The sequence below is a fragment of the Rousettus aegyptiacus genome, unplaced genomic scaffold (genome assembly GCF_014176215.1).
Source record: "Rousettus aegyptiacus isolate mRouAeg1 unplaced genomic scaffold, mRouAeg1.p scaffold_m13_p_7, whole genome shotgun sequence".
Classification (NCBI taxonomy): Eukaryota; Metazoa; Chordata; class Mammalia; order Chiroptera; family Pteropodidae; genus Rousettus; species Rousettus aegyptiacus.
In genome coordinates this window covers 24,933,556-24,961,043 of record NW_023416310.1, presented here as the reverse complement: position 1 = coordinate 24,961,043, position 27,488 = coordinate 24,933,556, and the positions used below count along the sequence as shown (strand labels likewise).

The window sequence follows — 27,488 nt, the reverse complement described above, 5'->3', positions numbered from 1 at the left end:
AAAAAAATTCAGACAAGATAAAATTTTCCACTATCAGAAATGACTTTACTTTTGAATTGAAGAGGAAAAAATACAAAATCCCTCCAAAATAGTTTGCTCTTTTTAAAGTATTTTATGAAATATTTCATTTATTAGAAAAATTCTAAATATTCATACCATTAATATATTAGTCCTGTTTAATGTCAAAACTGATAGTTCATTTTTATTAGGCTATAAACAAATGCTGATAATGAAGAATCACAATAGTGTTTCCAATTTCTTTCTGTAGCCTACTATATACAAACTCCAAGATAAAGTTGTTTGAATTGTCAATAAAGTTAATAAAACTTTAAATATATATATCCCTTGATGTTTAAATATCAATATTGGAAAACATAATTGGTCAGTAAAGCAAATTTTCCACTACAGGGATATAAAGTAATTCTTAACAATAAATTATGCCCATCTTTAAAATAATATTTCCGTGAATTATTACATAATCAATCCCATCAATTCATTTTTATAGAAAGCAATTCAAAATCTATGTTTAAGGTAATGAAGTAACTTTAAGAACAATCACTAGTGAACCACATTTCAGAATGTAACCACGTTAGCATAAGTTATAAGAATAGCAGTCACGGTAAACTTACGAAGTAGAATCTATAGAAAAGAATTTAGTAACTCTCCAATTAACATCATTAGTAATAAGAATTAAGAGTCAGTACTATGTAGAAAGAAAACGTTCCAATGTAGCCAGCTACAGGTGGCTTTGTGACTCCAGAACTAGGTATGTCTCCACTACCTAACTTTGAATAAAACTGATCCGAGATTCACTTTAGAGACATAGGAATTATGAATAAGGACAATTAGAAAAAGTCTAGAAATGACGTCTTACAAAAAGTACGTTCCTGGGTACAGGAACTACAGCTATTTCATTGCAGTTATATTTTATGACACTGAAACAGGTACATGCTAAGTAGCTGTCATACAAAATACTTTCCATCAACCAAATTTTTAAAAATCAGTCTTTAAATTTCCCTATAAATATTCCTTTACTGAAATACTGTGGTAGAGAAAAACTATTTAAATTTTTCTCAACACAAATTACTATGTACTTGTTTTAGCATAATAAAAACATTAAATTTTTTTAGACTAATATGAACTATTTAAAACAAACTTTAAAAAATGTTGTGGATAATAACCAAACAGTGTATCATTTTCTCTTACATTGTTTAAAATACAGAGTCAGAATGAAGGTATTACTGCAAAGAAAAGGGTGCAAAAAGCAAGACGCTTCTATTTTTCAATTACCTTTATTTGGGACTGATTTCTTCACTGAGGCAACATGATCTTCTGAAATTGCAAGACGCCTCAAAACATCAGCCAAAGCTGCCTTTAGTACAGTGATTTCATCTTCTTGTTGTTGAACTCGTAACTCAAGAGCTGAGAGGCGATCTTGAACATCAGAAGTACTTGCAGCAGATATACTATCATCTATAAAATAAAGAAAATATGGAATTTTTCAAAGTAAACCGCTTAATAATCTAATGACATATAAGAATAACTATACCAGAGAAGTCTTTTAAAAGATGAGAAAAACTCACTATTTTTACACAGATTAATTTCTACAGAAACTTTTATAGTTATTTGAACTAATTTAAAATAATAAAAGTTAATATATCTGACATATAATTATGAAAAATTTCCCTGGGGTAAAATTTTCCCAATTACTATATCATCACCTTATTGTATTCACCAAAATGTTTCCTAAACATGTCATTTTACAGACTTTTGGAAACTTGCAAGAGAGCAAACTATTCAAAGCATCTTTTTAAATTACCACATCATTATCGTACTTCTCTATGAAAATAAAAAGTACAAATAACTTCAGTTTTGCTTTACACATAAGAACCACTCACCTTCATCATCAATGACCAAAAAAAGTACTCTTTAGTATTATGCTCCCCAAATCCCACAAAATACTGCTATATAATTAGCGAATGACTCTTTGCTGTTTTTTCCCTCTAATGCCCCAACCTCTTGAAGAATGGGAATGGACCCTACATAGAACATAGCTAATATTTGCCTTAAGTATATCACAACATAAAGACTATTTAAAAGCTTAGCTATAACATAGCAATTATAAACTACTTCCAAAGCTATGTAACTTTAAAAGTATACTGCTGGGTTAATCAGAATCCAGAAAGATGAACTGTTATTGGCTAAATCACCATACGCAGAAAAATTCAAGAGGGAACTTAGATCTTACATAAGAATGGTTTGGAACAGAGTGATATATACTGGGTCAGTCATTCACACAATAAAGCAGAGTGTGCCATTTTTCTCATACTGAGGTAATGTGCCATACATCTTCTTTAAAAAGGCAATTTAACTCGAAATTTGAGTTAAAATAAACATAGCATTTAAAAAGCAAACCTATCAACATTTATAATGGAGTAGTCAATATTCATATTTAAGAACATTTATGTCTACATACCTCTGAGGCATACATATATACTCTTCTACCTTTTACAGGTATTTCAGTGACACTCTTTGAGAAGTAATATGGAAGGAAAAGTTGGGTTTATTCTTCAATTTAGACTTCAAATTCTGGTTGCACATAAATTAGTTGTATAATCTCAGGCAAATTACTTTACCTCTTTGAACCTCAATTTATTCATCTTTAAATAGGATTGTTATGAGTAAGGTGCCTAGGATGGACATGTTGGACATTCAATAAATATTTAACATATAACAGAGAAGTACAAAAAGTATAATTTGAGACCTTTGGGCACATTTGTTACATAAAAAGCAGATTTGTCACTCAGCCTCTCACTTTAGAGATTTTCATATTTGAGGACTCTTTCATTCCCACAGTGGTCTAGCTATAACTTCTAGCTGATCCATATTCTTTATGTTATATTATGGTCATTCTTTTGTTTTGTCTTGTTTCTGTTTTTTGTTTTGTCTGCCTAGAATGCTTTCCAGTTTTCCTTTCTCTGGTAGAAAGAACAGCAAGCAGCTCTTCTCTTTTGTGGAACTCCACTGTTTTCTGAGGTCCCATCAGGGCTAATCTACGATGCCTCACTCTCCTCTCTACTACCCCACACTATTGATAGTTTGAACCATGTGAAATGGCCCTTTTAGTTGGCAAAATGGCTATTGGCAATTTTATATGGTTCAAGCTAACACTACCACAGGGGTGTGGTTGTGAGATATGGGCTAGGCCAAATGGAATCCTATTTCCTGGAAAGGACGGTGTAGCCCATCCTTCTTGGTTTGCCAGCTATAAAGACTTAAATCTACGGCTATAAGGGACAGAGAGAGTCTTGACTGCCCAAAGCTCTAGTTCTAGGCTCTAAAGCCCTGGACCTTCAATGCTGAGAGCTGTTCTAATAGTTCCCCTAGCTAATTATGTAACCTTAATAAATCCCCTTTTTTGCAAGCCATCACTTATAAGCCAAAGGTCTTAAGTCAGTAAGTACATGAACATGCCTTTCTAAATTGCTCTCAATTTATGAAGAATGAGTTATGTATTTAAATTACAATTAGATAAAATATTTATGTGATTTTAATAAATGATTTTATTTTGGTAAGGCAGCAGAGCCTGGTGAAAAGATTATCAGATTATAATGCCAAGGTTACAGTCATGGCTTTTAGTTAGCTTTTACTTTTGGCAACTCACTTAATATTTATGAACTTTGATTTTAAAAAAAGTGACTAAGGTTTTTATTTTGTGAAACTTGTTACATGAAAGGTGGTTCAGCTTGTAAAAACACTACCACTACCTGCTAGATACTGTGATAAGACACAAGGACAATTTTTCAAAGTTAACTATTAACAATGTCCTGCATCTATAGTGTATCTTTCATATTTATTGCCTCACCCCCTCCTCATACTATCTATTTTATATTAGAGAAAAACGGATTTGAAGTTGAATAGCTTGCCCAAGGTCACCAAACTACCTTGATATCTGAGACTCAACTACAACTCTTGACTCACAATTTAAATGTTCTTTACTCTAAAATAACCACAGGAGGACAAATAGTTCCCCCAACCGCCACCCCCCCCCCAACAAAGCCACTGAAGAGTTTAAACTACTGAGTGATCTACTAAGATTTTTTGTTTTAAAAAGGTCATTTTGGCTGCTAGGTGAGAATGGATTGAAACAGGATAAGAGTAAATGCTAGGAGACCAGGTAGGATGCTATTGCAGTAACCATATGAAAGGTGATGGTGGCCTATGCTAAAATTAAAGTGTCTATGTGTCTCAATTTGTCCAGGATAAATATGTCTCCTATCTCAATATAAATATTATTATAATGCTCCTTCTTCCACTCTCAAGTTTCCCAGTTTGAATGATCTACTGGGTTACAATTGAGATGCAAAAGAGTACAACAGTTGATTTCAACAAGTTCCTTATAGCTCTAAAATTCTATAACCTGTCCTGTCAAAAATCTTACCTTTCAGGGGCAAGAATCTCTTTAGAAAACCAATAAAAGCTGGGGAAAAACAACAACAACGACGACGACGACCAAAAAAAAAAAAACAGTATGTGAGCTGTAGTGTTATACTGCTTGAGTAAATTTGTTTGCTACTTAGCAGCTCTTTGGTTTCCTCATGTGTCATTTCTTCATGCTAATTACTACTTACCTCAAACTTGGGATTGTTACATGAAATAATGCACAGCACTGCCATATACTGAGGATTCAATAAGTTATTACACTCTATGGTGGTGTCCTTTACTATATTCTTTATTATTAGCTACAATAATGGGAAATGACCTAAAGTCTATGGATGGGTCAATAAATATATGTTCACACCAAAGAATACCATGTAACAACTAAAAACAATGTGGTAAGTGTATAAACTAAAAATTGGAATGATCCATAAGATAACTTAGGAGGAATAAGCAAACTGCAAAATAATATGTGAATTATTTATTAAAATACACATACACCAAAAACATATTTCTACAAATTAAGCAAAAAACTTCATATTTACATATGTATATAGTGTACACACAGAAAAAAGTCTAGAAACATACACATGAAATTGGTGATTGGGTTACTTCTGACTAGGACAGTGGCATTGGAAGGATGGGGTAAAGGTAAATTTTTGCTTTTTAATACAAGTATTTCTACATTCTTGGAATTTCACAAAAATGTGTAATATGTTACTAAACTTACATTTTAGCTAAAATGCATTGCTTCTGAAGCCTGATTTTTTTAAAGCAAGTTTCCTCCAGGCACAGCGTTCCAACTTTATAAAGGAATATATCAGAGTATAAGGCAATTAATTTTGCACTAGTCTATTACTATGGCTAGAAAAGAGATTATCTTGAACAATAACCCTTCCTGCCATTTTATAGATACGTAAGCTAAGACTGGGAAATTAGGTGAGTTACTCATGGTCACAGAGCAAACTGGGATTAGAGTTCCCCCTCCTCAGAGAAGCTACAAAATTCAACTCTTGCCCTTTCCAGTTTGTAAACTTTGTTCTTTTTTCCCTTCTCCCAAACTCTAATGCGCCACTCTCTCATTCACAATGGACTTTTTAGGAATGTATCAGTTATGAGAATATATCTATTTTCTTGGGGCTTTTTACACTTCCTCTTTTTAATCCAAGTATGAGTTCCTTTTCCTTATTTTTCTGTTCCTAAAAATAGCTTCCAGATTTAAGGGTTAAAATATGAACTATAAGTGAATTCTCAAGGGTTCTTAAACTCATTAAGGAGGAATGGAAGAAGACCGAAAGGAGGTCGATAAACCTTTATCCATCAGCCTACTCTATTAGCACAAATAAGTCTCTTTTATTAGAAGTGTAGGCAAATCTATATGTAATTAGTTAACTTTAATATTCAATATTATAGTTTTAAAACTACAATAATAGCGGTTCATTATGCTTTTCCTAAAGTAATTCATAATTAGTCTTTTGAATTGTCAAGAAATATGTGTTACCTTTGCAGATACACTATATTCTAAATATAAAAAAGATGGCAATCTAGCATATCAGCACAAGACATGCCTATAACATTTTGAATGTTAATGACTTTATGTAAATCCTTCTAAAATAAAATGTTTTGTCTTCCAAATAAGAACATATAATTATAATGTAGTCACTTCTAGATGACTAAGTCTTTACTAAGAACATTAATTCTTTTGTGCTGCAGCACTGTGATAAAATAAATGCCTTAGAAGCTATTACATTTCTAACTAAATAACTGAAAGTAACTCATCTTCAAATTTCTAATCTTTTGTGCAACTTTTTGTTTCCCTCTTTGCAGTTAGGATTAACTATGCCAGTCTACAGCAACACTGCTTTCCAATCTAATTGCCTACATTATAGTATATTAGACAACCAAGCTTTTTGAACTGTTTATAAGAAGAAAAAATAACCTTTGAAATTAGGACTTCTTCTATTTAAAAAATATATTATGTCTATCATACACGCATACATCATACATATGATGTATGTATACAATCTACATAGAGAGGGGAAAAAATGAACACAGCCTCAGGGCGAATATTGTGTCACTGGAGTCCCAGAGGAAAAGGAGAAAAAGTGTCTAAGTGAGAAGAAAAGTAAAAAAAAAAGAAAGAAAGAAAAGTGAAGAAACAATGGCTGAACTTCCTAAGTTAAATTAAAATTTGAAAATTCATTAAAATTAAGTATATATTGAAGGCCCTATCTCCATCACACACAAAAATCAAGTTCATTAAAAATTAAAAGCAAAATTATAAAACCTTCAGAAAATAACAGAATATTCCCATGTCTTACAAGAGGAGGTTCCTAAATAAGATGCAGAAAGCACTACTCATAAAAGTAAAGACTGATATGTAACTACATTAGAAGTGTATGCTCACTAAAAGACACAATAAAGAACAAAAGCAATTCATAAACTGGGAAAATACTGCTATAACATGTATAAGTGGTAAAAGATTAGTATCCTGAATAAGGAATTCCTACAAATCAATGACAGACAATTCTATAGAAAAACTGTCAAAGGTCTTAACTAAACACTTTTGCCACAAACTGGCAAAAAATTTAAAGTTTGACGATATCAAGTGTGCCCAGGGATACAGAACATGAACTCTCATACATTACTGATAGGAGGTAAACTGTTTCAATGATTTGGGCAGGGGGCAAGGGGTGAGGGGGAGTGTGGGGGGGGGGGGAAGACAGACAATTTTGGCATCATTTGGTAACACTGAAGATGCACACATTCTAGGATCCAGCAATTCTACTCCTAGGTGACCTACCGCAGGGCTGGCAATCTTTTTTGGTAGTAGGTCAGATAGTAAATATTTTAGGCTTTGCAGACCATATAGTCTCTGTAGCAGATACTGAGATCTACCTTCATTAGACAAAAACGGCTAAAGGTAAATATGTAAATGATTGGGTACGGCTATGTTCCAATAAAACTTTAATTATAAAAACAGGTGGCCTGCCAGGTAGTTTCCCAACCTCTGCTCTTGCACACACACCAAGGGATATGTTCAAGAATATTCACAACAGCATAGTTCATAATAGAAACAAGTTGGAAAGAACTTAAATGTCCACCAACTCTAAATTGGATAAATTGTGATGTAAACATTCAAAAGAATACTACAGAGTGGTAAAAATAAACTAGGGCTATAATGCAACATCATATATAAATCTCAAGAATATAATGATGAGTGTAAAAAACAGGCCAGATGAAGTTTATAAAATATAAAACTACAAAGCAACGAAATAATATATACAAAATTTTCAGCAACAGTTACTTGTGATGGTATAGGGTAGGGGATAGTACAAGGCAGTGCCCACAGATTACAGAACACCTACGTAAGAAAAACAATTAAAACAAATTGTATTATACTTTTTACAGGCGAAAGGAAGTTGAGTGATTTTTCTCTTCTGAAAGAAGTTGGGGAACAAGGATGACTAGCCTACATAATTGATTTACTTACTTCATTTTTCTGGAGAACATGAAACAATTTTTGCAAATTAAATTCCAAAACAGATTCAGATGGAGTTGCATTTCCAAAGAACACTGAGGTTTTATGTCATAAACCAGATGACTTTTATGATAAACTAGAGGGCAATGGTATGACCCTAAGAATAGCTGCTACCTATGAACATTTGAAAAAAAAAAAAAAACAGTTCATTTCAAAAGAGTATATGATATTAAATATCATCCAGAAAACAAATATTTAAAAAATTTTTTTATATGGTCTCTGTTCTCCCCTTCCAAAAGCACTTGCTTTAAGACACTAGACTGGCCAATATGATTACATGTGGAATCTAAAAAACAAAACAAACAAAAGAGAAACTCAAGGATACAGAGAACATTTTGATAGTTGTCAGATGAAAGGAGGCTGGGAGGGGTGAAAAGGGGAAGGAATTAAGAAGTACAAATTGGTAGTTACAAAATAGTCATAGGGGTATAAAGTATAGCATAAGGAATATAGTCAACAATACTGCAATAACTATGTGTGGTATAAGATCAGTACTAGATTTATGGGGGTGTTCACTTCATATGTTACATAAATGTCTAATCATGTTGTACATCTGAAACTAATATAATATTGTATGCCAACTGTAACTGAAAAATAAAAATTATTATTAAAAGTAAAAAAAAGAAGACATTGGGCAAGGGTTACTATGTAGAATGACAATGGCACAGGATCAGAGGGTTAGAGGAACTAGTAAGGGTAAAGATCCATGAGAAAACAACAATAATACTATGCATCGTTTATAGTTTTGAAAAAAGCAGTAGCCTGAAAGACTATTAAAAGACAACTGATTAAGTAAGTGGTCGTACTATGGTATACTATGTAGGCCTTAAAAAGGATGATGTATATTTATAATCACAAATAAGTTTAGTAGGAGTGACAACGTACTATGGATAGAAAAAAATTGCGGGCCACATTTATGTATATTCTATATCTATAAAACTGTAATATCCAGAGGTGTATATATATACACCACATAGTGTATAGAGAGACTGGAGGTTATATCTCTGAGAAGTGAGATTTCAGAATTTTTGCTTTATACTTTTAGATGAATTTTTACAAAATAAAATTCTTTATAAACAAAATTAAATTTCCTCAGTAAAAAAAAGAGTAAAGTTAACTTCATTTGTGATGTAAGCCTATTAGTAATGCACCCAAATTTTCAACACAAGTTTGTTTAATTTATAGATTTTTACGCATAGTGAATAAATACATTTCGGTGAAAATATAAGTATCATGACATTCAAAAGGAGTATTCTCAAGCTAATGAGAGACACAAAATCAATACGATACATCCAAAGGAAGACTTGGTCCTTAAAAATTATTACTCCAAAACACAAAGCAGAATTACAACTGATTGTCACATTAAATTCACATCAGAAAGCATTTAGCAACTTAAATTTTTTGTTTTGTTCTAAAATGAAATTGGTTGTCTTTAAGTACTGTCGTATACAGACAGAAATAGTCAAGTACTATATCATCACACTATGTATTCCACAATAGCTAAAATTCATTTTTGGAAATAAACCATAAGAAAATATATTCATAAAAACACAGCAGGTTATATGAAGATATATTTATATTTGTGCAGGAATTAATGTTTCCTAATCAAATTTTCTCTCAAAGAAATTTTAATTAAATAAGACATTTTAACTGTTAAAGCTTGGATTTTTATTTATTTAGTAAATGACAATATTAGTTACCTCCAGTTAGCAATATAATTATGTGAAAATATCTAATTTTTGGCTTCAATGAGATAACATAAATAATGTTGCTGACTTATTTTCTATTTTTAAAAACCAACTTTGTTTTTTCTAGTAAGATATTCTTACTAAAAATTGACCAACTAGCATAAAGTAAAAGAGTAACTGTGTTAAGTAAAAAAAAAGTTTTTAATACTGTGGTACAGTACTCTGAGCATTATCGCTGGTCCCAGGACTTAACTTCCTTTTAAAACCGGAATTCATTCACAATTACAATGGTCTTTTCCCATTTAACACAGAATTAAAAACAGATATTCATGTAATTCTGCTTTTGATGAGGTTTTTTTTTTTTTCCATAGAAGCAAACACCAAGCTTAATTATACAATTTCTGATTTGCTATTATTTAAGAGAGGTACTTTTTAAAATTATTGTCCATTATAAAGATCATCTTTTGGGGAGAGGGCAGGGAAAGAACAAGTTAAGCAAAGCCCACTCTGACCTCATAACAGGAATATATTTATTTATATAGTGATTACAGTCTTAAATAATTTATGAAAGTATGTAAGCAAATATTTATGCCAGTATTGACACACATATTTAAAGAGAGAAAGAAAAACAAAAAAGGAAAGGATTTAGAATTACTCCCAACTCCTCAGACTCCTTTTGTCATGAGTAGTAAAGCTTGTGAGACAGGTCTGAATTCCCAGGAAAGGAGAGATACATTACCAGTGCAGAAGTTCATAAGTGTAGAGGAACCATACACTGAAGCGAGACCAGGCAAGCTGTCTTCCATTCTTGCCACCTACGTTACAAGCGACATAAACCAGTTCTGTCTACGTTTCCTGCTGCCTTCCCAGTTAGTTTCAGAGCAAATATCAGCTCTCTAAATCTCACGACATACTTTACATTCTGAGGAAATCCTCCAGTCCAGATGGCCTACTACAAAGCACTTCTATTTTGGCACAAATAAAAACTCCTTACGATAGCTCTTCTCCTGGTCCTTTGCTCTCTGAACTAAAGAAAAGTTTTCTACTTATTTATAAAGAGAGACAAAGAAACTGAAGGAGAGACAGCAAACAGAGCATGCTGGCAAAAGGGGGTAGGGTAAGACAAAAACCTTGGGCTGCTTTGGGGAATGGCTAAACTCCAGGCGTAGGCAGAAACACATGAATTAAAGTACCACATGAAGATTCACTACAATAATTTGGTTGCCCTCGGCACTACTTTTCTGATCTTCTTTTACTTGGTTAAGAGTAAGGTACAATTGCTTCAAATAAAAAAATAGTTTTTGCCTTCTGAAACAGAAACACCAAAACGTACTAATGGTTTCTATAAATAAGAGTTAAAGCCCCCAAAGTGAGTATTTTCTCTACTAGGAAACAATATGTGTGCAAAGTAGCAAGGCGTATTTCCTTTTTCCTTTTGCTTTTGTTTAAAATAAAATGAAATCCATATGAGCTATAAAGACATTGAAAGAATTATCACTTTTCACTGATTTTTAAAACCTAAATGTTAAGACTACAATTCACTAAAGATAATTAATGTAATTAAGAACAAGAAGTCATTTTTAATTTGCTAACTTTCCAAATTATTTTAAAATAATACACCTGCCCTACTATGTAACCTATAATAAGCAATTTACATCTGGTTAGCTATTCCAATTTTAAACTCATATTTAAATTATTTTAACTGTATAGGGGAATTCAAATTATAAATATCTTTAGTCTGTCTTACAAAACCATGTAAAACCAGGTAAAAGCTGATGAATGCAATATGTAATTACTCTTTTGGTAACTACTGCTAAAGCTACTTCTAAAGCTAATCAAACATATTCATGGAGTTAAGTGTCAAAACAAAGCTACTGACAGTTTATCTCCTGAATTTGTTGCTTTTAAGTTTTATAATTGAGAAAAGCAAATTTAAACCAACCCAAAGTAAAACAGAAACAATATGACTGCCAAAATTACACCAAAAAAAAAATATTGTGAAATGAATGAACCTAAATCAATCTGAACATTGAGTTGTACTACAAAGATTGAGACAGAATAAACCAAAACAGCAAAGCTGATAAAAGATAGCAAGCAAATGATCCAGGTATTTATTAAAAGCCTTTATGAAGAAAAGAGTGTTCTTCAAGAGAGACTTGGGGAAAGCACTTCCCTTTTGATTAATGGTACAGTTTCATCAAAGTATAGGTTGAGAAGTGTGCAATACGTTTGAAACAAAGGACCATTTAGGAGAGACCACATAGGTAAAATAAAAGCTGCCAGAATGGGAAAAATGATAGAAATGTGTTATGCCAAGCAGACTAAGAACGCATTCATTTTCTTGTTGATTGGTATGAAGCTCTGAAGCAAATTGTGTTGTTTTTCTATTCAATCAGCAGACAAATGTAAGATGTAGTTTTATAATTTGGGTGTCTATTACTCTTCTTTACAGTAAATGTAGCCCAGTTAAATGATTGCTCACAGCCTCCTAAGGTTAGAAAGGCTGTCAAAAAGTAACCAAGTTCTTTCTAACTAGTAAATAACAAAAAAGGCTCCTCTCACACATCACAATATATGGGACTTCTTTTCACCACACCCATTTGTAGAGTGCTACTGTTCTGTAGATTACACAACTTGGGCATTCTTTTCTTCTCAAATCAAAATCTGATTTTAGGCCAGAAAATGTTTGTGATTTCCACCTCAGCTTCATTTCTGTGTTCAAGAATCATCTTTTCTTTTTTCTATTACAGTCAAATATCTTTCCCAAAAGGCCTATTCATCCATTCATTCCCTCATTCATTCAAATATTTGAGCTCTAATATGTATATAGAAAGTTTTCAGGATGCTGGGGAGAATCGAAAATTTTATTACCAGAAATTTACCCACTAGAAATTAGAAATGTAAAACTGATTTAAGAAATACTATTCTAGACAGAACTGATGAAATACAGTCATGTTTTTAGATGAGGGAATGAAAAGTAGGATTCCTATGTTTCTACTTGGATGACTAAGTAAATGGCTAGATAACATTCACTGAGATAGGGAATAAAGAAACAAAAAAACAGGTGGGAAATGAAAAAGTAGAATAATGAGTGGTTTTGGACCTGTTCAATTTGAGGTCACTACAAACAAAAGTACAAATTTTCGGCTTAAGACAGGTCTAAACTAGAGATATACAGCTGGCAACTATATTAGAATATAATTGACAGCTAGAGTCATGAGAACTGATGGCTCTAAGTGAGAAGAGACTAGGGCCAAGATTATTTAAGGGCAGCCAAAAGAAAAGGAACCTGCAGAGAATACAGAATAAAAATAGTCAGATTCATGAAAAGAGACAAAATTTCAAAGTCTGCAAACACATCAAAAGACAAGGACTGAAAATGGTTCATTAAATTTGGCAATTATTATAGAACCTTTACAGATTGGTTTAAGCAGAGTGATGGGGACATAAGAATGACTGCAACACAATGAACTGTGACTGGGAGGCAAAGAAGTCTTTTAAGGAATTTGAAGATGGAAAAGGAAAATAAATGGGATGAGTGGAGGGGAGTGGGTTATGTAAGACTGATGACAGATTTTTCCTCAAGATGGAAGAGCAGTATAATTACCAAGTCTAGGGAAGAAACCAAAGACAAAGTGATTGGTACTAACATGAGAGGGCAGATTAGTAGATAGAGCAAAACTCTAGTCTTAAAGATGTGAAGGGCTAACAGAAAACACAGACCAAAGAATGGGCCTTGAAAAGGGACACTGTTTTACCCAAATATCAAGGGAAGAATATATGAGAGCAGGCATAGATGTTTCATACCTCAGTTTTACTAGGTGAAGCAGGAAACACAGATGAGTGCGAGAGAGAGAAATGTAAACAAATAAATATTACACAACAGTTACCCAGTTATATATACAGAGAAGAGTAGGACCCAAAAAAACGAAGTTAGCCAGTTTTGAATGGGAGGAAAGAATGAAACCCTGGCTTCTGAAACAAGTTATTTTTCTGTTAAAAAAATATTGATGAGAATTTTTTTTAAGGCAATTGCAATTGGAGAGCTCACTATGTAAACCTATAAAAAAACATCAGACAAAAATATGACTTCTAAACAATATTACAGATATAACCTAAACAATACTGAATATTAATTTTTAAATGATAAGCCCTAAGGACATAATGCCTATTTTAAAAAAGGAGGAGAAAGAGGCAGGGGAAAAAGCAAGAGACCCAGAGGAAATGTATTGATTAACAACCACAAGCTATATCTAAAAAACTCATCAATTTAATTCCTAAAATTATGTAACTGAAGGGCATATGTATTGTTAATATGTCATACAAAATTGAGCAAGTTTAGGGTTTTTCTTGTTGGGGAGGGGTAGAAGAAGGAACAGCCTTAACAGTCCCATATGTATTCTGAAAGCAGGTAGGATATAACTCTTTAAAAATTAGGAGAGAAGGAACATTATTTCATATGTATGTAAAACTGAAAGCGGAAAAAAGCAGTAAAAAAACGCAAGAAAAATCTTATCTTATTTTTGAGGGGATTCCCTTTGTTGAACCTCAGAGAAGTTTTGTGGGCTCCTGATACTACAATCAAAACTGTATGTTTATACAGCTACCATCCATCACAGGCCAAGTGTTCTGGCTGAGAATTATGTGCGGATAGGCATTTTATCTCAGAATATAAGTGTATCCAAAAGATCTAATAGATTAATTCTTCTTTAAATGATTTTCAGACCAAGCCCAATCTGGCTTTCTACCTTTCTAATCTATTTGCGTAGACATTCAAACAACAGAGGAAATCCCACACACTATTAGAAAACCATAAAAGTACAATCAACACGTAACTCTGCAAATCATTAGGACTCAATTGTCATTTAATTTAGGTAGCATTATTTCTTTAAAAATGTTTAGATTTCCACAAAATAATTATTCATTTTACTTTTACTGAGTGACTAGTTTGTCAGGTACCATGTTAAATCCCAAGGCACAAATTCAAATTCAGTTCTTTGCCCTTCAAAAAGCAAAAAAAAAAAAAAAAAAAAAAAATTAAAGGCACAAATTGGAAAAAGATATAACATATGAGAGACATATAAATATTGCCTACAGATGAATAAGACATCAACCCAATGGAAAACATGAAAAACATCTATTTGCAGGTAAACAGACATACAAATTAAAATCAGAAGCTACCATTTTACATCCATTAAATAAACAAAAACTGTAAATTCTGACAACATTAAATGTTGGCATCAGAACTTTTATACATTTTGAAGGGAAGTGTACCTAGGTGAATAATCTAGCAAGATTTACTAAATACGAAGGTATACTTATTCTACAATCCAGCAATCCAACTCTCAAAAATAAGCCAAGGACTTGAATAGACTTTTCTCCAAAAAAGACATACAAACTGCTAATACTGCTAGAGGAAATGTAAAATCATATAGCCTCTGTGCCAGATATTCTGATGGTTCCTCAAAAAGTTAAGCAACCAATCTGGCAATTCCACTTCTCGGTGTATGTACCCAAAAGAACTGAAAGCAGATACTCAAATACTTATACGCCAATGTTTACAGCAGCATTACTCACAATAGCAAAAAAGCAGAAACTATCCAAATGTCTATCTACAGATGAATGGATAAACAAATGTGATCTATACATACAATGACATATCATTCGGCTTTAAAAAGCAATAAAACTCACACGTGCTACAACATGGGTGAACCTTGAAAATCTCATGCTAAGTACAGTAAGCCAAACACAAAAGGACAAATATTGTATGATTGCACTTTTATGAGGTATCTAGAGCAGCCAAATTCAGAAAGAAAGCAGAACAGTGATTAGGCTGAGAAGAGAGGGGAATGTAGAGTAATTTTTAAATGCATAGAGTGTCTTTGAAATGATAAAAACATTCAGAAAACAGATAGTGGGGATGATTGCATAACACTATAAACTATATCTAAAAATGGTTAAAACAGTAAAATGTAATTTAGGTACACTTTATACATTTAAAAATTCACAAAAAACAAATTCATAACAAAGTGCCACTTCGCACACATTAGGAAGGCTATAATCAAAATGACAATAAATGCTGGTGAGGTTGTGGAAAAAACGAACCCCTCATAGACTGATGGCGAGAATGCAAATGGTGAAGCCACTTTGGAAAACAGCCTTGAAGTTCCTCAAAAAATTAAACAGTTACCATGTGACACGGTAATTCCCTACTAGGTATGTGGCCAAGAGAAATGAAAACATGTCCACAGAGAATCTTGCACATGAATGTTCATAAAAGCATTCTTCATAAGATCCAAAAAGTGGAATTTGGTCTTTACCCTCAAGGAACTCTTGAAGATGCAAAAATCCTCAAAAAAAAAAAAATTAAAGTAAAGTAAAAAAAGTATTAGCTAACCAAATGCAATGATATATTTAAAAGACAATAAATCAGAACCAAGCTGAATTTATTACAATCAACAAAGTTTATCACATGAACAGAAAATAAAATCATGTTTATGTCAACAGAGAAAAAACATTTCATAAAACTTAATATCCAGTCAAAACAAGTATGTTAAGGATTATGATAGAAGGGAACATTCTTAATCTGATAAAAAGGCATCATGGCAGATCATATTTTCTACATTTTTCTCTCTAGCTAGACACACACGTGTAAGTATACATGTGTAAGTATGTATGCATGCCATTCTAAGTACTCTTCTTAAAGGAGTGACTGATAAGATACTCCTTTTCACCAAAAAGCAGAGTCTATGTTCCCTTCTCTTGTATTTGGGTGGGGGGCTTCTGACTGCTCCAATCAGGGTATGGCAAAAGTGATGCATATTTGACTTCTGAGACTAGGTTGTAAAAAGGATACAGCTTCTACCTAGATTTCTCTTTTTGGAAATGCTTGCTTTAGAAGAAACCAGCCACCATACTGTGAAGTTCACACTAGCCCACAGGAAGAGTCCACATGGAAGGACTCCAGTGGATAGGAAATGAGGCTTCCTGCTAAGAGCCAGAATCAACAACCAGACACATGAGTAAAGGACTCTTCATATGATTCCTTCCCAAGATGCCTTTGCATCTTGCAGCCACGGCCTCAGACAATTGAGAACAGAGAAATGCCTTCCCTGGAGTACCCTATCTAAATTCCTAATCCAAAGAATCCATGATCATAAGTGATTGCTTTATGCTACTAAATTTTTAAATGGTTATGCAGCCACAGTAACTGGAACAGGCATATGCCAAAAGCAAACAAACAAAACATTACAACATCATATTTAATGGTGAAGTACTAAAAGCTTTCCCTTTAAGGAACAAAACACTCACCACTTCTAGGCTACAATCGTATTCAGCTCAGTAAGAGAAATAAAGATTAGAAAAGGAGAAATAAAACCATCATTCACAGACATATATACATATAATTATGTATATAAAAATCCTAAAATATATAAAAAGTTTATAAGAATTAATAGCAAGTTTAGCAAGTAGATGAACAAAGGTAAATACACAAAATTGACTCTTACTATATCTTATCAATGAACAGAAGAAAAAAATTTTAAAGATATCATTTACAGTAGTATTAACAAATAATAAATATCTAGGAATAAAAATAATAAACAAAGTTCAAGACCCCTAAACATAAAACTAGTAACTGTTGTCAAGAGAAATTAAATACCTAAATAATTGCATATACTATGTTCATTGATTGAAGAGTCAATGAAAATATGACACTTTACCAAAACTCCTTGGAAATTTAATGCAATATAAAAAAATTTCAACAGTTTCTGTGTGTGCATGCGTGTATATATGTTTTGGCATTTGATAATATATTCTAAAGTTTATATGAAAAAAAACGAAGGGTCAAGATAAATAAACTCCCTTGAAGGAAAAAGGTAGACACCATTGCACTATTAGTTATCAAGACATCATGAAACTATAGTAATTACGACAAATGGACTTATAGAACTAAAAAGAGAACCTCAAAATAAACACTCATATAAAGACCAAAGGTGACTAGAGATTTGGGGAAACAAGAGTCATAACAATAGATAATGCTGGGTCAAATAGTTCTCCATATAAAGAGGGGGGGAAAAGAAACCTAAATCTTACCTCACAGCATATACAACAATCAGTTTCAGGTGAATTGCAGATTCAAATGTGAAAGACAATAAAGCTTTTAGAAGACAGTTGAACAAGACTCAGAAATCACTACTCGTAAAGGAAAAGATTGATAGCAGAACCTATCTTAAAATTGAGAATGTCTATTCATAAAAAGATCCCATTAAGAGTGAAAAGGCAAGATGCAATAGGGGAAAGTAGTTGAAACATCCTGAATATACAAGGAATACCTACAAATCAATTACAAAAAAGACAGTCTGATAGAAAAATGTTTTTATTGACTTGTAGGGGGAAAAAAGGATACCCAACGACCATACTACTGACTAAAATACAAAACTCAAATATTCTTTTGTCAAAGTAAATCATCCTCAAAATTTAAAGGAGCACCCATGCATTCCGAGTATGGAATTTTATTATGCTATGTGGATAAGAACCAAGTATAAAAGTTGATACCAAAGTAAACATGATGGGACAAATTTCATTCTTTCCTTCATCCTTCTATTCTCTTCAGATGGGTTTAGGAGGATCCATATAAATGAGATTCCAAGTAGTAATTCTCAAGTATAGAACACATGGGATATCTAGAGCCTACACTGTAAACAAAAGACAATGCAATCTTCTGGGATTACCCCAGATCTGACTCAGACCCATAAATTAATCCCAGGATCAATCTAACTTTAGAGATATTTTCCAAATGTGAGATGATGAGAGTCCAGATCAAATTCCCCATTTCTTTTCCAAAGTAAATCTACACATTCAAATATCAGAGTAAATCCAAACCATTTTCTCTAGTGAGGCATTTTGCTATAACATTTGTTGACAGACCTGATACATGGGCATATGTTCTAAAGACAATCCCAGCAATTAAGCAATGTAGTTCAAATTACCTAATTGCTCCTTAAGACAATGAATACATGTACACAATGAACATAACTAAATGTAGTTCAGAAGCATATTTTAAAAATTCTCCAAAGGGCATCTTTTTCATGGGTAGAAAGTGCCGTTTAAGTCAGTCTGTATTATGTAAATAACTTAATTCAAGCATGGTGAAGCCTAAAAAATAAATGTTAGGTTTTAAGTAACTAAAGTTACTATATGAAAAATAGTAACCACAGAGAGCCATCAACAAGATAAAATATAGTCAATATATAACAGGAAGAATGCAGGTTAGATAAGAATTTTCTTTGACAGTAAAGGTTAATTTATTAAAGAATGAACTATGACAATCAAGAACTGCTTCCTCTGAAAACTCTTAGTAAAACAAGAGGCTAGACTGCTTTGATATGTTAAGTATAATCCTGTAGGATTCCTAAATTACCTTCTACAAGACATTGTATCCCTATTAGAGAATTCAATTTGTTTAAATATCCCTCTCTAATTAGCTAATTATGCTCAAACAAGGTGAAAAATTTGAAACTACACTTATGTAAGTATATATCAGCAAGTGATAGTGAACAAACTGGTTACTGCTTCTTAGAGTTCACAGTTACAAAACAAAAAGAAATAAAATTCATTAGAAATGTTAATATACATATCTAGTTTGTATTTGACACCAAAGGTTTCCAATATGCTTAAATTCACAGGTAAACTTTAAATAGAAAATTTACTCAGCCCAACTGTCAGAATACTGGTAAAAGGAAAATTTACTTGATAAAAATGTTTCATCAAAATTGAAAATATAATTTTTTTCTTACTTCCTTATTTGTTCCAGTTTTAAAGTCAACCAGGACTGAAGTTGACCTTCCTTCCAACTCCTTTGTTCTTCTGCTGTTTCATCAGTTTCAACTCAAGTTTGGGTGAGTCAGAGGAACAGGATAAACTTTGCATATAACCAATTTCAGACAATAAGCAATTACATTTCATTTCATTGGGTTCAAAAGTTTTTCTCAATTGGAAAGCAACATAACTGTCCAATAGTGGCATTCTTAAAAAATATTAGTCCAGACATTCAATGAAATATCAAACACTCATTAATTATCAGGCTATAATAATCTAAAAACCACTTATTTTAAAAAAGATTTTTAACTATATGCACTAGCAATAACTATAAAATACATGAAATAGAAAGAGAATAGGGAACATATAAATGAGATCAGTTGTGCTTATACTGAGATTATGGATGATTGTTTTTATAATTTTTAAAAAAACGATTTCTGGTCCTCCAAAAATCTTAGTGAGACTACCAGTAAGAGTTGTAAAAAACTAAACCAAAGTTTAGTTGAATAGGTCATGAATAAAGCAGGCCGAAAAGTTCCCAACAGGTAAGTTCTCAGAGGAGATACAGGTAAAAAGATGAAAAAGTAATTTAAATCTGTATCTGAGTACCTGCAATTTACTTTTAAATTCATCAGAAAATAAGACATTGACAATGCATAGACATGTGATAATACAAGTATAGCAAAATGTTAATTACAGAATCTAAGTGGTAGATATGTACATGTTCACTATAAATCTTTTGTCTTTTCTGTATATTAAATATTTTTTACAATAAAACTGTGTCTGAGACACACTTCTAGGGGAAAATATAAATTGTAGAGTACTCTGGAAATTTTTTTATAGGGAAATAAAAATATTAATAGCCGAATTTTACAAAAATCAGCTTGGATTATATGATCTGAATACATTCTATTGAAAAAAATAATAAGTTCTATATATACTAAGAGTTAGACTCTTAGATCCTGCAGTATAGCTAGTTTCTAAAGAGGAATTCCACCCCCCACCCCCCGCAAAAAAATAAACCATGCTTTGCAGTATTCATGCCTTGTGTTGTCCTCTCCTTTGAATCGGGCTGGCCCTGTGACTTGCTTTTGACCTACGGAAGTTGCCTAACTTTCAGGACTAGGTATTAACAAGTCTTGCAGATTTTAAGACTCTCGTTTCTTTCTCCAGGAGTACTGAGCTGCCATTTAAGTCTACTCTGAACCACCATGCTAGAGAGGCCACATATATGTACTCAAATTTGGCAGTCCCAGCTAAATCCAGCCTCTGCCAGCCATGCAGACATGCATCAGACATGTAAATAAAACTGCCTGACATCGTAGTGGAATATCACCGAATGACCTTAATAGAAGAACTGCCTAAACTCTGCTCAAATTTCTGACCCACAATAATGTGAAATATAACTTGAATGTTTTAAGCCACCAAATTTTGGGTGTTTTTTTAAAACCCAGAATAAGGCAGGTTAAACGGTAAATATTTAGTCCAAATCTTTCACTTTTAAAACTGATCCATTTTCAATGAACTGAAAAACAGAAAAGCACCCTGTAAACTCTAGGCTAAGCAGGTGAGAATAAAAAGATAAAGGAAAAAGCTAAATAGGAATAATTCTGCCTTGCCTATTCAAATATTCAAACTCCACTGTATGTATTAAAAACTCAGCCATGCAACAGGTAACATCATTTCTTAAACCATTAAATTTTTACATTTTGGGTGATATCTACAGAATAAATGTGTTAGATATAATTTTTGCTATTTAAGTTCATACTGAATCCACTGTCTGACTAGATATAATTTTTGCTATTTAAGTTCATACTGAATCCACTGTCTGACATTTTGTCAGTAATCTGTGACTCCCACCCAAGTTTCTGCCTTATTAAAGAGTTACTGTAAGAGAATGAACTGAATCTAAAATGATAAAATGTTTGAAGCCTCTACATTTGGTTTTCATTGACTTACTGGGAAAAATTTTAGGAATCACAAATTTGTGTTATCCACCATTTAACACAATATTTGATATAAACAATAAAGCAAAGTTCTATGACTACATACATAACAAGCAATTCATAAATATTGATGAAATATATAAATCCTACACATTCAGCTCGTATAATTATGAGAATGTTATGAACATTAACTTAATATATCTAAATAGCAATCTAGTCAATATATACCCTTAATTTTATACTAGTTTTAAGAAAACACAAAAGTACCTTGTATCTAGTTGTAAAATAGGAATTAAAACTGGAATTCCTGTATCTGTCCTAGAACTGAAAACTTAGAAGCTATTTATTGCCCTTATTAATCAATAATCAAACTACTGCTTTCTTCCAACAAAGGCAACGAAGATTTAGACTAATTTAACTAAATTGAAGTACCCATTTGTAACTTAAAGTCATTCAAATGATATATGAATATAAATTGGAGTCAATCACTGATGATTAAAATACTTTCAGAAGTTTTAACTTTAATGTGGTTCAATTTATCTTTTTTTTCCTTTTTCAACTTATCTTAATATAGTTTGGTTTATCTTTTTTTTTTTAAATCTAACAGGATTGGCTAAATCAACCATATATTTATAAAAAAGAACTCCACTCAGCAATGAAAATCAACATACGACAGTTCTACAAACCTTCAAATATAATACTAAGAAAAACAACCCAAACACAAGATGCCACACTGAATGATTTCAAAACAACCAAAACTGATCTACAGTGATAGATGTCAAGATAACAATTACCCTCAGACAGGGGAGAAAAAGAAGTGACCAAGTCACCTGGGGCTTCTGGGCTTCTGGTAATGTATTGTGACTTGTGGTACAATCTATGTACTTTTTATGTACATAAACTACACTTCAATTAAAGTTTACATTAAAAGAAGAAGAGAGATATAAGATTTTAACATTTTTACACCTGAAGCCAAGGTATTTCAACAATTCGTTCTTGATATTTTACGCTAAGATGATAACTCAGTTGCAGAACCATAGCATAAAACGATGTAACTATACTAGGTGACTTGGAGATCAAATATGCCAAATGAGAATGCAGAAACTGAATTCCAAGGTTATATAACACCAAGCAGAGCCAGGACTAGAACACAAGCCTCCAAACTATTCCAGTGCTTTCCTACTACACAGTAATTCCAATTCCTTCTCTAGTAGCTACTTAAAAAAATATCTGCAGATTTGCTTTTCTATTCCCAAATCTTGAACAATACAATGGTACAATGTTGCCCTAGAAGAAACACTGGAAAATTTTATAAAAATACAGAAATGCATAAAAGAAATTAACAACTTGCTTTACTGTGGTACTAAAAGGGTATGTCAATATCATGTCAGTATAACTTAAATGGAAAGAAAACAGTTCTAATGAGAAGAAAATTAAGACAGAATTTTAGCAATGGCTTAGGAAGCTTTCTAAAATGACCCTCAAAACAGTCTCAAATGTTCATAAAATATTCTGATTTTTTATGATAAAACATATGTAGCTAAAAACATTTACTACAGTATTTTTTAAATGTATTTCCCTTCTCTTTAAAATGTGAAAGTTAAATAAAAATTTTAAATGGTATTGAAATGTAAATTTAGAAGTCTAACATTTAACTCATTAAAAGTTGACTTTAAATATATACTAGTTCAAATTTCAAACACCAAATATCACTCTGTAAAATATGCAATAAATTAGAAATTTTCATTAATTAAAATCAGCAACAAAAACATTATAATCTTAACGAATGATCAAAAAGGCCCCAAAGTAATCAAGAACCATGATGACTCTAAAAAAGCCATTATATATATTTACATACCATTTTTAAGTGGGTTATTATGTGTCTGGGAAGAAAATATTACTGTTTGCTGCCAGCCTAAGTTTATATTACCCATCAAGACAAGGGGTAAATCTTACCCTAGTCAGAACACTGGCAACACACTATGCAGTACCAGGAGTAGTTATAAAACTTAAATTTCACATTTCAATGAGAAAATATATAACCTCCCTGGATGGATAAAGATTCCAATGTTTCTAATAATATTTTATTTACAGATTTTAAACACCCAAATTATTTAATAATGAGAGGCATGCCATACTTTAAACAATGACTTTAAACCTTATTACAAAAGACAGGTGAATTAAAACACTGGTTTAGATACTTTCAAGCTACTCCAGTTCATATCAACATGAGATTCCATCCAAGCCAATTTCTTCATTGTTGTACAGATAATGCTCCTTCAGTTGCTTTTCTGGTCTGAATCAACTTCAACCACCTTCTCAAATCCTACCTTCAGGACCCACTATAGGTCTCAACTCTATGAAGTTCTTCCATCTATTCAACATTGAACCCTTTCTTTCTTAAACTCTTAAAAGCTTCACTTCCATCATTTAGTACTTAAAAACCATTCTTTTTTTATGGCCAATATTCAATGATTGCTTTTTTCACATGTCAATCTTTTCTTTTTTAAACATTCATGTAAACTTAAGTAACATAAAATATACACAATCTATAATTCTTTCAGAATAAGAAAGAATTATAACAACCAAATTAATGCTTTTGCAGCTAGTCACTCTTTTGCAGCTTGTATTTCAGACTACCTTCATCCACTGCCCACTAAATATTCCCTTTGCTTTTGACAAGCACTTGAGCTGGTTGTGGTTTTTGCTTGTTTGCATGATCTTGACCTTCATTTCTAAAGGGTCAGGGCCATCTGTTTCTTATAATTTTCCATCGACTCCTTTAAAAATTTTTTACATTTTCAATTACAATTGACATTCAATACTATATTGGCTTCAGATGTACAGCATAGTGGTTAGACATTTATATAACTTACAAAGTGATTCCCCCACCCCATAAGTCTTGCATCCACTTGACATCAATATGCAGTTATTACAATATTACTGACTATATTCTCAAGCTGTACTTTACATCCCCATGACTATTTTGTAACTGTTAATTTGTATTTCTTAATCCCTTCCCCCTTTTCACCCAACCCCCAAACTCCCTCTCATCTGGCAACTATCATTTTGTTCATTTTGTTTTTGAGAGTCCACATATTAAGTGAAATCATGTATCTGCCTTTCTCTGACTTATTTCACTTAGAATAATACCCTCTAGGTCTATCCATGATGTTACAAATGGTTAATATTTCATTTTTTTATGGGCAAGTAATATTCAATTGCATATATGTACCACCACCTCTTTATCTATTGGAGTTTTGATTGGAGCATTTATTTACATTTAAAGTAATTGATATGTATGTAGTTATTGCCTTTTTATTGTTTTCTGGTTGTTTTTTGTACTTCTCTGTGCCTCTTATTCTCTTGTTCTCTTTTCTATGTTGATGATTTTCTGTAGTGTTGTGTTTGGATTCCTTTACCTTTATTTCTTGCAGAGTTTTGGTTTGTGGTTACCATGTGTTTCATATATACCAAACTATGTTTATAGCAGTCTATTTTAAGTTGATAGTTGCTTAAGTTCGAACAAATTCTAAAATCACTATCATTTTTACCAACCCACTCCACATTTGTTTTTGTCTTTTTTTCACTTTTGTATTTGTTTGTAACCCCTAATTTTCTGTTCTAATTACACATGCTCTTCCTACTTTTGAATTTTAAATGTAATAGCTTTAATATTGGTTGATCTACTGCTTTTATTATGTTTTGCCTTTGTTAGTGAAAATTTTTTTCATTTGTACTTTTTTCTTATTCGTGTTTTTTATTTTTCCCTTCTTAAAGAAGTCCCTTTAATATTTCTTGTATTACTGGTTTAACATTTTTTGTAATACTGGTGGTGATGAACTCTAGCTTTTTCTTGTCTGGGAAGTTCTTTAACTCTCCTTCAACTCCAAATGATAGCCTTGCTAGGCAGAGTAATCTTGGTTGTAGGTCCTTGCTTTTCATACTGAGTATTTCACGCCAAAACCTTCTTTCCTGCAAAGTTTCTGTTAAGAAATCAGCATACAGTCTTATGAAAAGTTCTCTTGTAGTTAAAACTGCTTTCCTCTTGATGCTTTTAAGATTCTGTCTTAAACCTTTAGAATTTTATTATATATCTGGGAGTGGGCCTCATTGGATTCATCTTGTTTGAGACTCTGCATTTCTTGGACTTGTAATGTCTATTTCCTTTGCTGGGTTAGGGAAGCTTTCGGTCATCATTTTTTTCAAACAGATCTTCAATCCCTTGCTCTCTCTTCTTCTTCTGGTATCCCTATGATGTGAATGTTGTTAACGCTTGATGTTATCCCAGAGGTCCCTTAAACTATCCTCATCTTTTTCCTTTTTGCTGTTCCAACTGGGTGTTTTCCTCTACCTTATCTTCCAAATTGTGGAATCCATCCTCTGCTTCATCTAATCTGCTGTTGATTCCATCTAATGTATTCTTCATTTCTGACTTTTAAAATATTTTTTTATATGTTTTCTATCTCCTTGTTCATGTTTCCAATCTCTTTGCCAAGTTCTCACTGAAATCTATTCTTCTTCCCCTAGTTCACTGGACATCCTTATAACCAGCGTTTTGAGCTCTGCATCTCCTATTGTTTCATTTAGGAAACGTTTCTTTGTCCCCTCATTTTGGCTGTCTCCCTGTGTTTTTTTCCACGTATTCAGTAGATCTGCTACATTCCCAGTCTTGGCAGAGTAGACTTATGTACTGGGTGTCCTGCGGGGCACAGCAGCACAGTTTCCCTATTCACTTGAGCCAGTTTTTCCAGGGGTGTCCCTTGTGTAGGCTGTGTGTGCTCTCTTGTAGTTGAGCCTTGATTGCTATTGCACATCAGTAAATGGGACTGACCCTCAGGCTGACTGGCTTTGAGGACTAGCCATGACTACAGAGGACAAGCTGTTATGCAGGGGCTGGCCCCATGAAGCGGGATTTGCTTTAGCAGGGCTCTGGTGCCTGCCAAGTCCACCCTCTGCTTGAGGTATCATCACAATATTAGTGATTTAATTTTTTATTATTGTAATTTCTCATTCCTTTTATAATCAGATCATAATGAAGATGCATTTTAAATACTTTTTTTAAAAAAAAAAAGTAAGACTAAACTCTAGTGCCTACAACGAACACTTATGAGATAAAAACTGTAAGGAAAAATGGAAGTGATTGCTATAAAAATCAGGATTGATACGTAGATAACTTCTGGAGAGAAGAGACTGTGATTGGGATATGCATATGTAGGAGCTTCCAGACCAATAAATTTCAATTTCTTGTTCTAGGTTGTGGTTGCAAAGGTGTTCACTTCGTAATTTGCTAAGTTATACATCTGTTTAATGTGATTTTCTATGTCTGTTTTTAATTTTACAATAAAAAAGTAAAAAAATAAAATAATAAAATACAAAATATATAATAAAGAAAACTTTAACAATTGCAAATACAAAATCCCAATTATAAACCTTAGTTCTTTGATTATAAACATATCTACAAAATTAGTACCTTAAAATTTTCTAGTTCTAAATGATGTGATGCGTAACTACATAAGATTCGAAATAGGTATGAGAATAAAAGTTTGCCTCAAAATCTGAATATTCACTCTATCATTTACTAGCCTTATGTTCTTAAAACACTAACCTCTCCGAAAATAAGAGCTCCCTCCCAGAGTGAATAGGAAGAATAGAATAAGTACACAAACGTGGGTTGAAAATCTAAGTGGGAGATTGCAAATATAATTTGTATCTGCCCACTGAAGACATGAAATAGGAAATCTGAGTTGTCATCATAAAGCAGACTCTCCCACACTGATGTCTGACTTCAGGCTGTGTCAATACCATAGCACGCCCATTTCCAAATACTGCCATTTTCAGGGAACTCTTCATTAAAAATCTGTATTGCAATAATTAAGTTAGGGAAAAACTTCCTACAAATAAGATAAATGTAAATCAAATATGTCTGTCTAAAAATAAAAAAAATTAGGAAATTATTTACTCATCAGGAAAGCAAAGATGAAGCATTTTATTTTATAATATGCCTAATTCCGATAGGTTTTTTTTAACTTAAAATTTATTTTTCAACTTCAATTA

General features: G+C 32.5%; 1 protein-coding gene across 5 annotated transcripts in view; it reads right to left on the bottom strand.

The window, feature by feature from the left end:
- Positions 1-27,488, bottom strand: part of EML4 (EMAP like 4) — a 130,172-nt gene that overhangs the window by 71,895 nt on the left and 30,789 nt on the right. For 4 of the 5 annotated variants that reach the window (XM_036224760.1, XM_016142247.2, XM_036224759.1 and 1 more), the window contains exon 2: positions 1,291-1,473. In XM_036224760.1, coding sequence (XP_036080653.1) covers positions 1,291-1,473 — 183 coding nt within the window. Of the gene's footprint in view, positions 1-1,290; positions 1,474-10,405; positions 11,177-27,488 lie in introns of those variants that run through there. The other variant, XM_036224762.1, reaches the window with a different exon arrangement.